The sequence below is a fragment of the Phyllobates terribilis genome, unplaced genomic scaffold (genome assembly GCF_046119375.1).
Source record: "Phyllobates terribilis strain yellow unplaced genomic scaffold, ASM4611937v1 Scaffold_11__3_contigs__length_659146591, whole genome shotgun sequence".
NCBI lineage: Eukaryota > Metazoa > Chordata > Amphibia > Anura > Dendrobatidae > Phyllobates > Phyllobates terribilis.
Window position 1 is genome coordinate 262,437,875 of NW_027362771.1, and position 12,817 is coordinate 262,450,691.

The 12,817-nt window shown below is 41.8% G+C and overlaps 1 protein-coding gene across 4 annotated transcripts in view; it reads left to right on the plus strand.

Annotated features, from left to right (window-relative positions):
- Window positions 1-12,817, plus strand: part of CCDC146 (coiled-coil domain containing 146) — a 177,279-nt gene that overhangs the window by 160,146 nt on the left and 4,316 nt on the right. For all 4 annotated transcript variants that reach the window (XM_073652283.1, XM_073652281.1, XM_073652284.1 and 1 more), the window contains exons 16-18: window positions 1,257-1,385; window positions 9,502-9,639; window positions 11,063-11,311. In XM_073652283.1, coding sequence (XP_073508384.1) covers window positions 1,257-1,385; window positions 9,502-9,639; window positions 11,063-11,311 — 516 coding nt within the window. The remainder of the gene's footprint in view (window positions 1-1,256; window positions 1,386-9,501; window positions 9,640-11,062; window positions 11,312-12,817) is intronic.

The window sequence follows — 12,817 nt, forward strand, 5'->3', positions numbered from 1 at the left end:
CTGACCCACTGCCAAACCGGTCATGCTGAAGGATGTTGCAGGCAGCAGATCGCTCTCCACGTTTGTCACATGTGCTCAGTGTGAACCTGCTTTCATCTGTGAAGAGCACAGGGCGCCAGTGGCAACTTTGCCAATCCTGGTGTTCTGTGGCATTTCTTTGGAAGGCCGCACAGCCCTCCATGTGCTCGCCAGAGGTAGCCTGACTGCCATTAGGTACTGAGATGAGATCCTCAGACCCCTTGTGAGACCATATGCTGGTGCCCTGGGTTCCTCCTAATACAAGACAATGCCAGACATCATGTGGCTGGAGTGTGTCAGCAGTTCCTGCAAAATTAAGGCATTGAAGCTATGGACTGGCCCACCCGTTCCCCAGACCTGAATCCAATTGAGCACATCTGGGACATCATGTCTCGCGCCATCCACCAACGTCACGTTACACCACAGACTGTCCAGGAGTTGGCGGATGCTTTAGTCCAGGTCTGGGAGGAGATCCCACAGGAGACCGTCCACAACCTCATCAGGAGCATGCCCAGGCATTGTAGGGGGGTCATACAGGCACGTGGAGGCCACACACAATACTGAGCCTCATTTTGACTTGTTTTAAGGACATTACATCAAAGTTGGATCAGCCTGTAGTGTGTTTTTCCACTTTAATTTTGGGGGTGACTCCAAATCCAGGCCTCCATTGGTCAATAAATTTGATTTCCATTGATGATTTTTGTGTGATTTTGTTGTCAGCACATTCAACTTTGTACAGAACAAAGTATTCAATGAGAATATTTCATTCATTCAGATCTAGGATGTGTTATTTGAGTGTTCCCTTTATTTTTTTGAGCGGTGTATATATAGTTGTATTAAAAAATTATTCCTTTTTCCACACAATACTTTAGAAGAATTTTCCCTTGAAATCCTTCTACATTGAACATTCACACCCAGGGTCCTGTTCCATTCTCTGCTCATCTTCAACCTCTTGAATAATTCCGCATTAATGTAGGCAAATACCATGATGTGTCCAGCTGCAGACATCTAAAAGCCTTTACTTTCACAGCAGAAAGTAGGGTGTTAGATTAGGATGAATAGTTTCTGCAGATGAAGAATTAGCATTTTGGAAAAAGACAGCCTGAAGTTGTGGTCGAGTAGAAGACAATGGCCTTACACGACCCCACTGTGTTTAGTACATTTCTTACTGGTAGATGCCGGTCAGTAAATATAATTATATAGTTTTAAAATATGTGGTTATAATTTTTGTCAAACAGCTTTCCCAGTGTAATGACAGAGCAGCCGAACTGGAGGACCTGGCCCAGAGTCCCGATAAAGAAAGCCGGATACGCATGCTCGACGGAAAGGATCCATCTCTACAAGATCTTATGAAGAAAATGGAGGAGGTGAGGATGGCATCCATTGTAACAAACAAAATGTTTGCCAAGGTGCATTTGTAGAGTTAAAGTTCATGATACAAAAGGTACATGTTAAAATTGTACAATATGTAGAGGGGAAAAAAGGAAAACTGTAAAAAGTATGTAATATGAAGCAGTAGTGAGCAAAGAAAGGGACATGGGTGCCCTAGAACTCCAAGATGTCATGTGAGTAATGGCCAGGCTAATGAGAAGCAGTAACATTTAATTAGTCTTTCTTCAACCTTAAAAACTATGTTACTAAGTCCATCTAGTTCAACCCATAGCCTAACATGTTGATCCAGAGGAAGGCAAAAAAAAAAACATGTGGCAAACACTAAACTGCACATTGGGGAAAAAAATCCTTCCTAACTCCATACGACAATCAGACTAGTTCCCTGGATCAACGCCCTATCAAGGAATCTAGTATTTATAACCTGTAATATTATACTTTTCAAGAAAGGCATCCATGCCCTTCTTAAATTTTAGTAGTGAATCACTCATTACAACATCATGCGGCAGAGAGTGCCATAGTCTCACTGCTCTTACAGTAAAGAATCCGCGTCTGTGATTATGATTAAACCTTCTTTCCCCCAGACGTATAAGATGCCCCCTTGTCCCCGTCTCAGGCCTCAGAGTAAAAAGATCAGTAGAAAGGTCTTTGTACTGTTCCCTCATATACTTGTACATAGTAATAAGATCACCCCTAAGCCTTCTTTTTTCCACAGAAAATAACCCCAAGTGTAATAACCTGTCTTGGTATTGCAGACCCCCCAGTCCTCTAATAACCTTGGTCGCTCTTCTCTGCACCCGCTCTAGTTCAGCTATGTCTTTCTTATACACCGGAGACCAGAACTGTACACCGTATTCTAAGTGTGGTCGCACTAGTGACTTGTAGAGATGTAAAATTATGTTCTACTTATGAGCATCTATGCCTCTTTTAATGCATCCCATTATTTTATTTGCCTTTGCAGCAGCTGCCTGACACTGGTCACTAAACGTGAGCTTGTCATCCACCAATACACCCAGGTCTTTTTCAGTGACAGTTTTGCCCAGTGTTTTACAATTAAGCTTATAATTATACATTTTATTTCTTCTGCCCAAGTGCCTTACCTTACATTTATCCCCATTAAAGCTCATTTGCCATTTATCAGCCCAAGCTTCTAGTTTACTTAGATCCTCCTGTAATATAAAATTGCCCTCCTCTGTATTAATTACCCTGCAGAGTTTAGTGTCATCTGCAAATATTGAATTACTACTCTGTCTGCCCCCTATAAGGTCATTAATAAATATGTTAAAAAGAAGCGGACCCAATACTGACCCCTGTGGTACCCCACTGTTAACTGAGACCCAGTCTGAGTGTTTTCCATTAATAACCACCCTTTGTTTCCTATCACTGAGCCCATTCTTAACCCACTTACATATATTTTCCCCTATCCCCATTGTTCTCATTTTATGTATCAACCTTTTGTGTGGAACCGTATCAAAAGCTTTTGAAAAGTCCATATACACAACATCCACTGCATTTCCTTGCTCCAGTCCGGAACTTGCCTCCTCATTTAAGCTGATCAGATTAGTCTGACAGGAACGGTCCCTCGTAAACCCATGTTGATATTGGGTCATGAGGTTATTCTTCTTCAGATACTCTATTATAGCATCTCTTAGGAAACCCTCCAGGATTTTACCCACAGTAGAGGTTAAGCTTACTGGCCTATAATCTCCAAGTTCAGTTTTTGTCCCCTTTTTGAATATTGGCACCACATTTGCTATACGCCAGTCCTGTGGTACAGACCCTGTTATTATGGAATCTTTAAAGATTAAAAATAATGGTCTATATATGACATTACTTAATTCCTGCAGTACTCGTGGGTGTATCCCATCCGGGCCCGGGGATTTGTCAACTTTAGTGATTTTTAGACGCTGCCGTACTTCCTGCTGGGTTAAGCAAGTGACACTTAATGGAGAATTTTTGTTATCACTAATCATGTTTTCTGTTATGCCATTTTCTTGTGTAATTACTGTTGAAAAAAAATCATTTAGCATATTGGCTTTTTCCTCTTCCTCATCCTCATCCACCATTTCACCCATACTATTTTTAAAGAGGCAAACACTATCGTTTTTTAGTTTCTTACTATTTATGTAGCCCCTTTATAGCCTGGGACGTATTAGTACGCACCAGGCTGTAACCCCTGGTTCAGTGAGGGCTCCGGCACTGAGGCCGCACTGAACCGGGCACATGTCAGCTTATTCTTAAAGCTGACATGTGCCCGCAACAGCTGCAGGTGGAATCACGATCCACCCACGGCTGTTAACATGTTAAATGCCGCTGTCAATCTCTGACAGCGGCATTTAACATCGCTGCATCGGAAGCGCGTCACTTAACCCGCCCATGGGTGACCCCGTCACGTGATCGCGGGTCACCGATGCGTGGGCATGACAACCCTGGCTCTGCAGCAGACTCTAGTGGTTGTCATGTACTGCTCGCTATGAGCGCCACCTAGTGGTCGGCGCTCATAGCACAGGAGCATTTCTACTACATAGAGGTGATCTGCTGATCACCTCTATGTAGCAGAGGCAATCAGGCAAGTGCTCCTTCTAATCTCCTATGGAGACTATAGAAGCAAGCAAAAAGTGAAAAAAAATGTTTTTAAAAATATTAAAAAAATATAAAAAGTTTAAATCACCCCTATTTCGCCCCATTCAAAATAAAATAATTAAAAAAAACACCCACATACACATATTTGGTATCGCCGCGTTCAGAATCGCCCGATCTATCAATATAGAAAAAATTAATCTGATCGGTAAACGGTGTAACGAGAAAAAAATTCTAAATGCCAGAATTCAGTTTTTTGGTTGCCGCAACATTGCAATAAAATGCTATAACGGGCGATCAAAACATCGGATCTACCCCAAAATGGAATCAATAAAATCTTCAGCTCGGCGTGCAAAAAAAAGGCCCTCACCCGGCCCCAGATCCCGAAAAATGGAGACACTACGGGTCTTGGAAAATGGCGCCTTTATTTTTTTAAGCAAAATTTGGAATTTTTTTTCACCGCTTAAATAAAAAAGAACCTATACATGTTTGGTGTCTACGAACTCGTAATGACCTGGAGAATAGGAATGGCAGGTCAGTTTTAGCATTCAGTGAACGTGGTAAAAAAAAAAAAAAAAACATCTGTGGTGTTGCACTTGTTTTGCAATTTCACCGCACTTGGAATTTTTTTCCCGTACACGATATGGTAAAACCAGTAATGTCGTTCAAAAGTACAACTCGTCCCACAAAAAATAAGCCCTCACACGGCCATATTGACCAAAAAATAAAAACGCTATGGCTCTGGGAAAAAGGGGAGCAAAAAACGAAAATGCAAAAACGGAAAATCCCAGGGTTGCGAAGAGGTTAAAGAATATTTTGGGATTATTTTTACTTTCTCTGGCAATGAGTCTCTCTGTCTCAATCTTTGCTGCCTTGATTTTGGTTTTTACAGAATTTATTTAATTTTCTGTATTTATTTAACGCCTCATCACTACTACTTGCTTTAAATGCTTTCTTTTTGTCTCTTATTGCACCCCTTACAGCTCTATTTAGCCATAGTGGTTTCCTCCTATTCTAGCATGTTTATTCCCATAGGGTATATATTGTGCACAGGTGCTATTCAGGATGCTAATAAATGTCTCCCATTTGCTTTGTGTAGTTTTATGTCTCAGGATATCGTCCCAGTTTATTGCACTGAGATCATCTCTCAACCGGTGGAAATTTGCCTTCCTGAAGTTTAGTGTCCTTGTAACCCCTCTACTACAATTCTTATTAAAGGATACATGAAAACTTATTATTTTGTGAACACTTTTAGGCTGTGTGTCCACGATGCGTTTTTTAAGCGTTTCCGCAGCGGCAAAAACGCTGCAGAAACGCTTAAAAAATGCATGGTAGAAGGCCTGCCATGTTCCCCAATGATAATCCGCATGTGCTGTGCGGAAAAAAACGCAGCACTACCAGTTATTTTGCCGAGGTGCTGCGTTTTCTCCGCCATTGACTTGCATTAGAATGCATGCATTCCGCTTCACTAGATAAGGACATGCGGAATGCATGCGTTCAATGTGTGGATGGTACCCAGGTCTAGAGAAGAGGAGACTCTCCTCCGGACCTGGGTACCATAGAAACTATGAAAAAAAGAATAAAATAAAAAATAAAGATTATATTTACCTTCTGACGGCCCCCGCTGCACTCGTCCTTTCATGCCGGCAAATCGCGATGGACTGAAGGACCTGCGTTGACGTCATAGTCATGTGACGGGTTTCGCAACGCTGACGTCAGCAGGTCCTTCAGTGTACCGCTGCCGGCAAGGGAGAACGGAGGGAAGCAAGACACCGGGGGCCATCAGAGGGCAAGTATATATTTATTTTTTTATTTTTTACCATTCTTTCGGTCACACTATATAAATCTATGCCGTTTGCGTGACCAAGTTGACAAGCACTTTCCAAGTGATGCTAAAATCGCTTGGAAAACGCTTGTCAACCCGCATGCGGAAATGCAAGTGAAGAACGCTTCACATCCGCATGTCCCTGCCAGGAAAAACGCATGTACAATCCGCATGCGTTTTTCTCTGATTTGATATGCGGTCTGGCCTGTTGGTTAATATTAGGTCTAGCAGTGCCCCCCTTCTTGTTGGGGCCTGAACCAGTTGTCTCTCATAGTTGTCAAAAACCTATTACCTTTGCTGGAACTACAGGTTTCTGTTCCCCAATGTATTTCCGGGTAGTTGAAGTCCCCCATAATAATGACTTCTCCTTGAGTCGCTGCTTCATCTGTTTGCTTTATGAGGATATTCACCTCTGCTTCCATTATTTTGGAGACTTATAACAAACCCATCAGTAATTTATTATTTTTTCCCCCTCCCCTTATCTCCACCCACAGGGGCTCTACATTTTCATTAGATTCACATATATTCTCACGCAAGATGGGTTTTAAGGATGATTTTACATATAAAACACCCCCCACCCCGCGCTTGTTTTTGCGGTCATTTCTAAACAGACTATAGCCCTGTAAATTAACTGCCCAGTCATGGCTCTCGTCCAGCCATGTCTCAGATATCCCTACCATGTCATAATTATTTTCCAACAAAATTAATTCTAATTCCTCCATTTTGTTGCTGAGGCTTCTGGCATTAGTGTACATGCATTTTATGTATCTCTCTGTACCTCTATTCCTTCTTACTATATTGACTGTTCTAACCCCACCCCCAATTTGTTTATTTGTGCCCAGGTCACTAGCTGCACTATCTTCCCCACCTATATAATGAATACCCTCCCCTCCAATCCCTAGTTTAAGCACTCCTCCAACCTTCTAGCCATTTTCTCCCCCAGCACAGCTGCACCCTCCCCATTGAGGTGCAGCCTGTCCCTAGCGTAGAATCTGTAGCCAACTGAGAAGTCGGCCCAGTTCTCCATGAACCCAAACCCCTCCTTCCTACACCAATTCCTGAGCCACTTATTTATCTCCCTAATCTCCCGTTGCCTCTCTGGCGTGGCACGTGGTACAGGCAGTATTTCAGAGAATACTACCTTGGAGGTCCTTGCTTTCAGCTTGCAGCCTAATTCCCTGAAATCATCTTTAAGTACCTTCCACCTACCCTTAACTTTGTCATTTGTGCCAATGTGCACCATGACCACTGGGTCCTTACCAGCCCCTACCAGTAATCTGTCAACCCGATCAGCGATGTGCCGGACTCTAGCGCCAGGTAGGCAGCACACTGTTCGACGATCCCTGCCTTTGTGACAGATTGTCCTATCTGTTCCCTTAATAATTGAGTCCCCCACTACCAGCACCTGCCTGGCCTGCCCTGCTCTCCTATTTCTCCCCTTACTGGAGCGGACACTCCTCCGGCTTTCAGAGGACATGCCTTGCTGCAGCAGTGCTACCCCTGTATTGACACCACCCTCATCTGCCAAGTTTGCAAACTTATTGGGGTGTGCCAGATCAGGACTAGCCTCCCTGGCACTCTTCCCTCTACCCCCCCCCCCCTTTTGTCACCCAGCTAGCTGCCTCACTGTCCTGCAGCTCCCTACTACCACCCTCCCCCCACATCTACCCCAGTGAGCAGCAGACTCCTTTCCATATTTATACATTCATTTATGATGGAAGAAAAATGATAGTCATATTCCTGCATTAGATCAGTGTCTTGGGCTGTGTTCGCATGCAGCATTGTTTTGCGCAAATTAAACCCTGCTTTTTACAGTAACAGCGAACACTATGAGACTCCATTAATCTCTTTCACACACTAGGTTATATTTTACTTACTGAATTTGAGAACTGCTGCATTTTTTAAATCTGTAACATGTCAATTCTTTCAACATTTTTTTTCACCCATAGAATACAATGAGAAAGTGAAAAAACAAATGTTTTTGCAGCATTTTTTGGTGAACATAGTATGTACTGTAGACAAAGCACACGTCATCCACACCCAAAAAAAACACTACAAAAATGTGACAAACGCAGCAAAACTGGCGTTTTTACTGTCTACAGAGCAGGTTGTGGCTGTGTGTGAACATAGCCTTAGAATGAAAATGTACCCAAGATTAATCATGGCTTTAAAAGGTAACGTTAGATACCCAAACACTTTCAACCTGCAATTACGGGGTTAATCTGCAGGTTAATAGCATTCTAAAGCCATGCAGCCGCCCGCACTGGAAGCCCGGCTACCGGGAGGAAATTAACTTTATTCGTCTGGGCAGCCTCAACCAGTCAGTCATAGAGACACACCAGCGCTGCTTCAGTCACCGCTCAGTACAGTGTGCGGTAGCGGTAAGCGGACCCCGTCACTGACTGACAACCATCTCAGCAAGGTATCCGTGCAGAGACAGCCGTCAGTCAATGTGACTCACTACTGAGTGGTGCCTGAAGCTGTACCAACACGCTTCCTGGACTGAAAGCGGAGGGGGTTATAAAGTTAATTTACACCTTGTAGCCGAGCTTCCAGTGTGGCGACCACACAGCTTTAGAACGCTATTGACCTGCAGATTACCTTCATATCTGCAGGTTAATAGTGTTTGGGGACATGACGGGTAGGGTTGTCCCACTTACAAAACGGATGTTTAATCATTAGTTAAGCATTTTCACTATTGAATGCATTTAAAAAAAAAATGTTGCTGTGCGGAGATAAACTTATAATGGTGGCCATAGTGTGCATTATGGTAGGCCTCATTCACACGTCAGTATTTTGCATCAGTGTTTGTATGCCAAAGCCAGGAGTGGAACTTACAGGAAAAAAATATAATTGAAAAATTAACACCTGTTCTGTGATTTGGAGACACTCCGGGTTTTGGCATACAAATATTAATCAAAAATACTGATGTGTGAATGAGGCCTGTCTGCACTCAACCATGTAGAGATGTTTCAAGCTGCTGGTCACACATGCAGTTTCTATTGATCCCTCAGAAGATAGCAAGGAAATGTGAATATACTATAATGATGTACCTGGTAGGTACTTTCCTAGCTATTGATTTATATGACGTTATCATTGGTTTGCTTGAACTTTCTATACAATCACGAGTGAGGGAGGTGGGAACATGTAAAACCTGTGAGTGGAGCAGTGCTCTGAGCCACACCAAGGGTGCACCATGAATCCCAATTAGCATATTTGATTAAAGGGATACCGTCAGTCAATTCACTAATCAGAGCCTGGCTGCATAATTTCAGTCAGATATCTTTTCCTGTGAAAGGCTCCGGCTATAGTTTAAATATTCGGCTGGGTATTATAGGAACAGGAGACTAGTCCGGTGCAGCCCCTGGCTGGCGTCTCCTCCACACGACTCACATGGGAGAGAGCTGTCAATCAAATAGAGCTGTGCGGAGAGAAGTCGGTGCAGCCAGTGTCAGGTTCATGCTGCCCATGGTTTGAGCATCATGTATTGACTGATGCGTTCCCTTTAAACCTCAGTTTCTGCAGAACATATGTAGCAATTAGAACACTAAAGGTGATGTTATATATAGGGCTATATCCCCTACAAGGTGATGAGCCTAGTTTCTACTGTCAGATTCCCAGTATTCTATAATCAGGAAGTCCAGTGTAAATGCTATGATGATGTCTATTAAACCCCCTGTATAATACAGTTAGAACTGCGTCTGGCCGAGAAGGAGGAGAACTTGCTGGAGAAGGACTTCCTCTACGAACACGTTTCTAGGCTTTCAGACAGAATACGCATTAAAGCGGAGAATGGCAAGGAAGACACCCTACATCTCGCTAAAAAGGTCTGTGTAATTAAACAAAAAAAAAGGTGTGGGGGAGGGGGAAGACAGGTGAGCACCACCTAATGTCAAATGTATAACAAGGTGGGTAGATAAGTTACCCAACCAAAAATGCAAATGAAAAGGAACATATGCACAATTTTAGAGGTTGGAGGGCATTTACTTAGACTGACGTTCCAATCACCAGTCTAATACGGATGTGTGCCCCTTACTAAATGTGATGCATCTTGCTCCAGAATTTGAAATTTACTTGCGTTATAATTGATGCCAAATTTATGGCATAAGTTAAAGTCAATTTGTTAGACTACAGTTTGCCACACCACCATATTTTTGTCTCAATGCTTTGCACTAAAATGGCACAAGATAAAAGTTTGCTACTTTTTTGTATTCCATAAAAGTGGCCTAAACTCCTTGATTAAACGGTCACCTTTATTTCGAATCAAAGTTAAAATCTATCCTTTTTTAAAGACCCAGGCAAGAAGTATCAAAGAGCGCTATACATAAAGGCCTCTACCCCATAAGTGACAAAATATGAGTACAAGTATAATGGCAACCAAAAAGTAAAATTAATTATACTTTAGATGTAATGATATTGCTATTTGTCCTGCACTGGCAATTGGGAGGGCTGTTTCTAGATCAGCTTTCATAGTTTTGACTTGGTTTTCAATGTCGTCCTAAACTGTAAGGCAAAATGCAGCATATTTTTTTTTACTGGGTTCAGTCCAGAAACTTTTTTTGTATAGATTTCAAAGCAAAAGAAATGTAAACATAACATTATACACTTCCAAAACGAATGCTAAAAAAATAAATGGTGAAATATACTAACATTAAAGAAACACCAAACTTATTGCTTTAGCCTGTGTAAATGTAGAATATATGTAGTGTTAAGTACGGTAATATACTCACCCAAAATTTACACAAGTTTAGGCAATAAAATGTTGGGTGGGAGTGCTTCTTTAATATCAGCAAGCAATAAGGGTATGTGCCCACGACCCATAGCCGTATGTGGCCCCGATGCCCCCGTGCGGAATAGCCGCACGGCTTTCGCCCTCATTTATGCAAATGAGAGGCGCCATTTTTTTTTTCACATGCAGACTTTTCCAATAGACTAACATCTATGAGGAAAGTCCACATGCGGACCCGCAAGAGAAAATGACATGCTGCAGTCCTGAAAGACACGCCGCACGTCAGTTTCCGTGGGTGAGCTGCAGACGCATAGTGGACATTGGGATTTCTAGAGATCCCATCCACTATACTTTAACATGTGGCCGCTGCGGATTTGACACTGTATAACACAGAGCTTCAAACCCGCAGCGGCTCTGGATCATGTGCACATACCTTAAGTTTAAAAAGAATAGTATACATAACAGATTTACACTCATGCGCAGCCATTCTTTTCATGTTTTGGATGTCAATATTTTGGTAGATGAATGAACTGCAAAAGAAAATAAAGGACACCACTCGTAAAATGATGTCCTGCATTGCGGAGCTGTCAATGCAACAAGCCAATTACATCAAGCTGCAGCAAGAAACCAGAGATAAGGAGAAATTTATACAAAGGTGCTATACAAGAATGGAGCAAGGGCTGCCGCCTAGTGAGGAAACCGAGCAAGAATGGAAACGCCTACTACGAGAAGAACAAAGGCGCCGGCTAGAGAAGGAAGAGAAAGCTAGGGTAAGGTTTGCTCCATTCTCAATTATGGTTATGCCCTAATTTTTGGCATTCAATATACCAGCCTTGATTAAAAGCCTGCTAGTGTAACATAGAAATTTGATATATTTTTGGAATGTGTGCGCCACAACCAGAAATCCAGAGTTACACTATTTTACGCCAATTTAATTGAGGTTGTTGGCTACACCTCCTAAATTCTAATCCCGACCCTCATTTTAGAAAATCTGCAGGCAACTCTAGGTCATACATATTTGATAGCCTTTTTACACCAGAAAACTAGTGTAAATCCTGTAATGCAATATCCTTAAGGGTAGGTTCACATGAGCATATAAAAAAGATGGTTCAGAATTTCATCCAGAAAAGTGGGACCATTTTTCTTCTCACTTGTCTGCAGTGTCTAATAAGTGGTTGGTTTTTTTTGCGTTTGTTTTCACAGCAGCAGCTTTTAATAATTTAGAAGACCATTTACAGTTTCCTATGTTACAGAATTACAATGTATCTGTAAAAATCGGATGCTATACTGTGGCTCTATATGGCATCAGATTTTTTTTCTCGCACCCATAGACCTTGAATGGGCAAGTCTAATCTACAGCTCCACTAGTATCACATTTATCTAGGGCACAAGGGGTCATTACATTATTCTCTGTAGTGAACCGACAGACAGCAGTTCAATTCACCAAATATAGTATTGTACTCATTAAAAATAGGTATAATGGATCATGGGGCTAGTAGAAAATATCTATTTTACAGAAATCCATAAAAAAAGGAAAAAAAAAAAAATCAAGAAAGACTGAAAGCTTATTTATAATAAATTAATACATACTGTTATCAGCATAGATTCAATGGCTGGGAGCTTCTCTTTAATATACATACGGCCCTTTATTTGGGGGCTTCTATGTGAAAACTGCTAGTAAAATGGACCAAGTATTTTAAATGATTCACATCTTCACAAACACGAGGTGGTTAAAAGACGAGCAAAAGACTAAACATATGAACAGCAAGTCATTTTTATATTGCATATGTTCATTTTTATTTTTAAACTTTTATTGAGCACTTTTTCAGGCCCTTACGCTCCATAAAGACGCCATGTACATACACCCTTAAAGGTCCGTGTGGGGTGTGTGTGTGTGTGTGTGTGTGTGTGTGTGTGTGTGTGTGTGTGTGTGTGTGTGTGTGTGTGTGTGTGTGTGTGTGTGTGTGTGTGTATATATATACAGTACAGACCAAAAGTTTGGACACACCTTCTCATTTAAAGATTTTTCTGTATTTTCATGACTATGAAAATCGTACATTCACACTGAAGGCATCAAAACTATGAATTAACACATGTGGAATTATATACTTAACAAAAAAGTGTGAAACAACTGAAAATATGTCTTATATTCTAGGTTCTTCAAAGTAGCCACCTTTTGCTTTGATGACTGCTTTGCACACTCTTGGCATTCTCTTGATGAGCTTCAAGAGGTAGTCACCGGAAATGGTCTTCCAACACTCTTGAAGGAGTTCCCA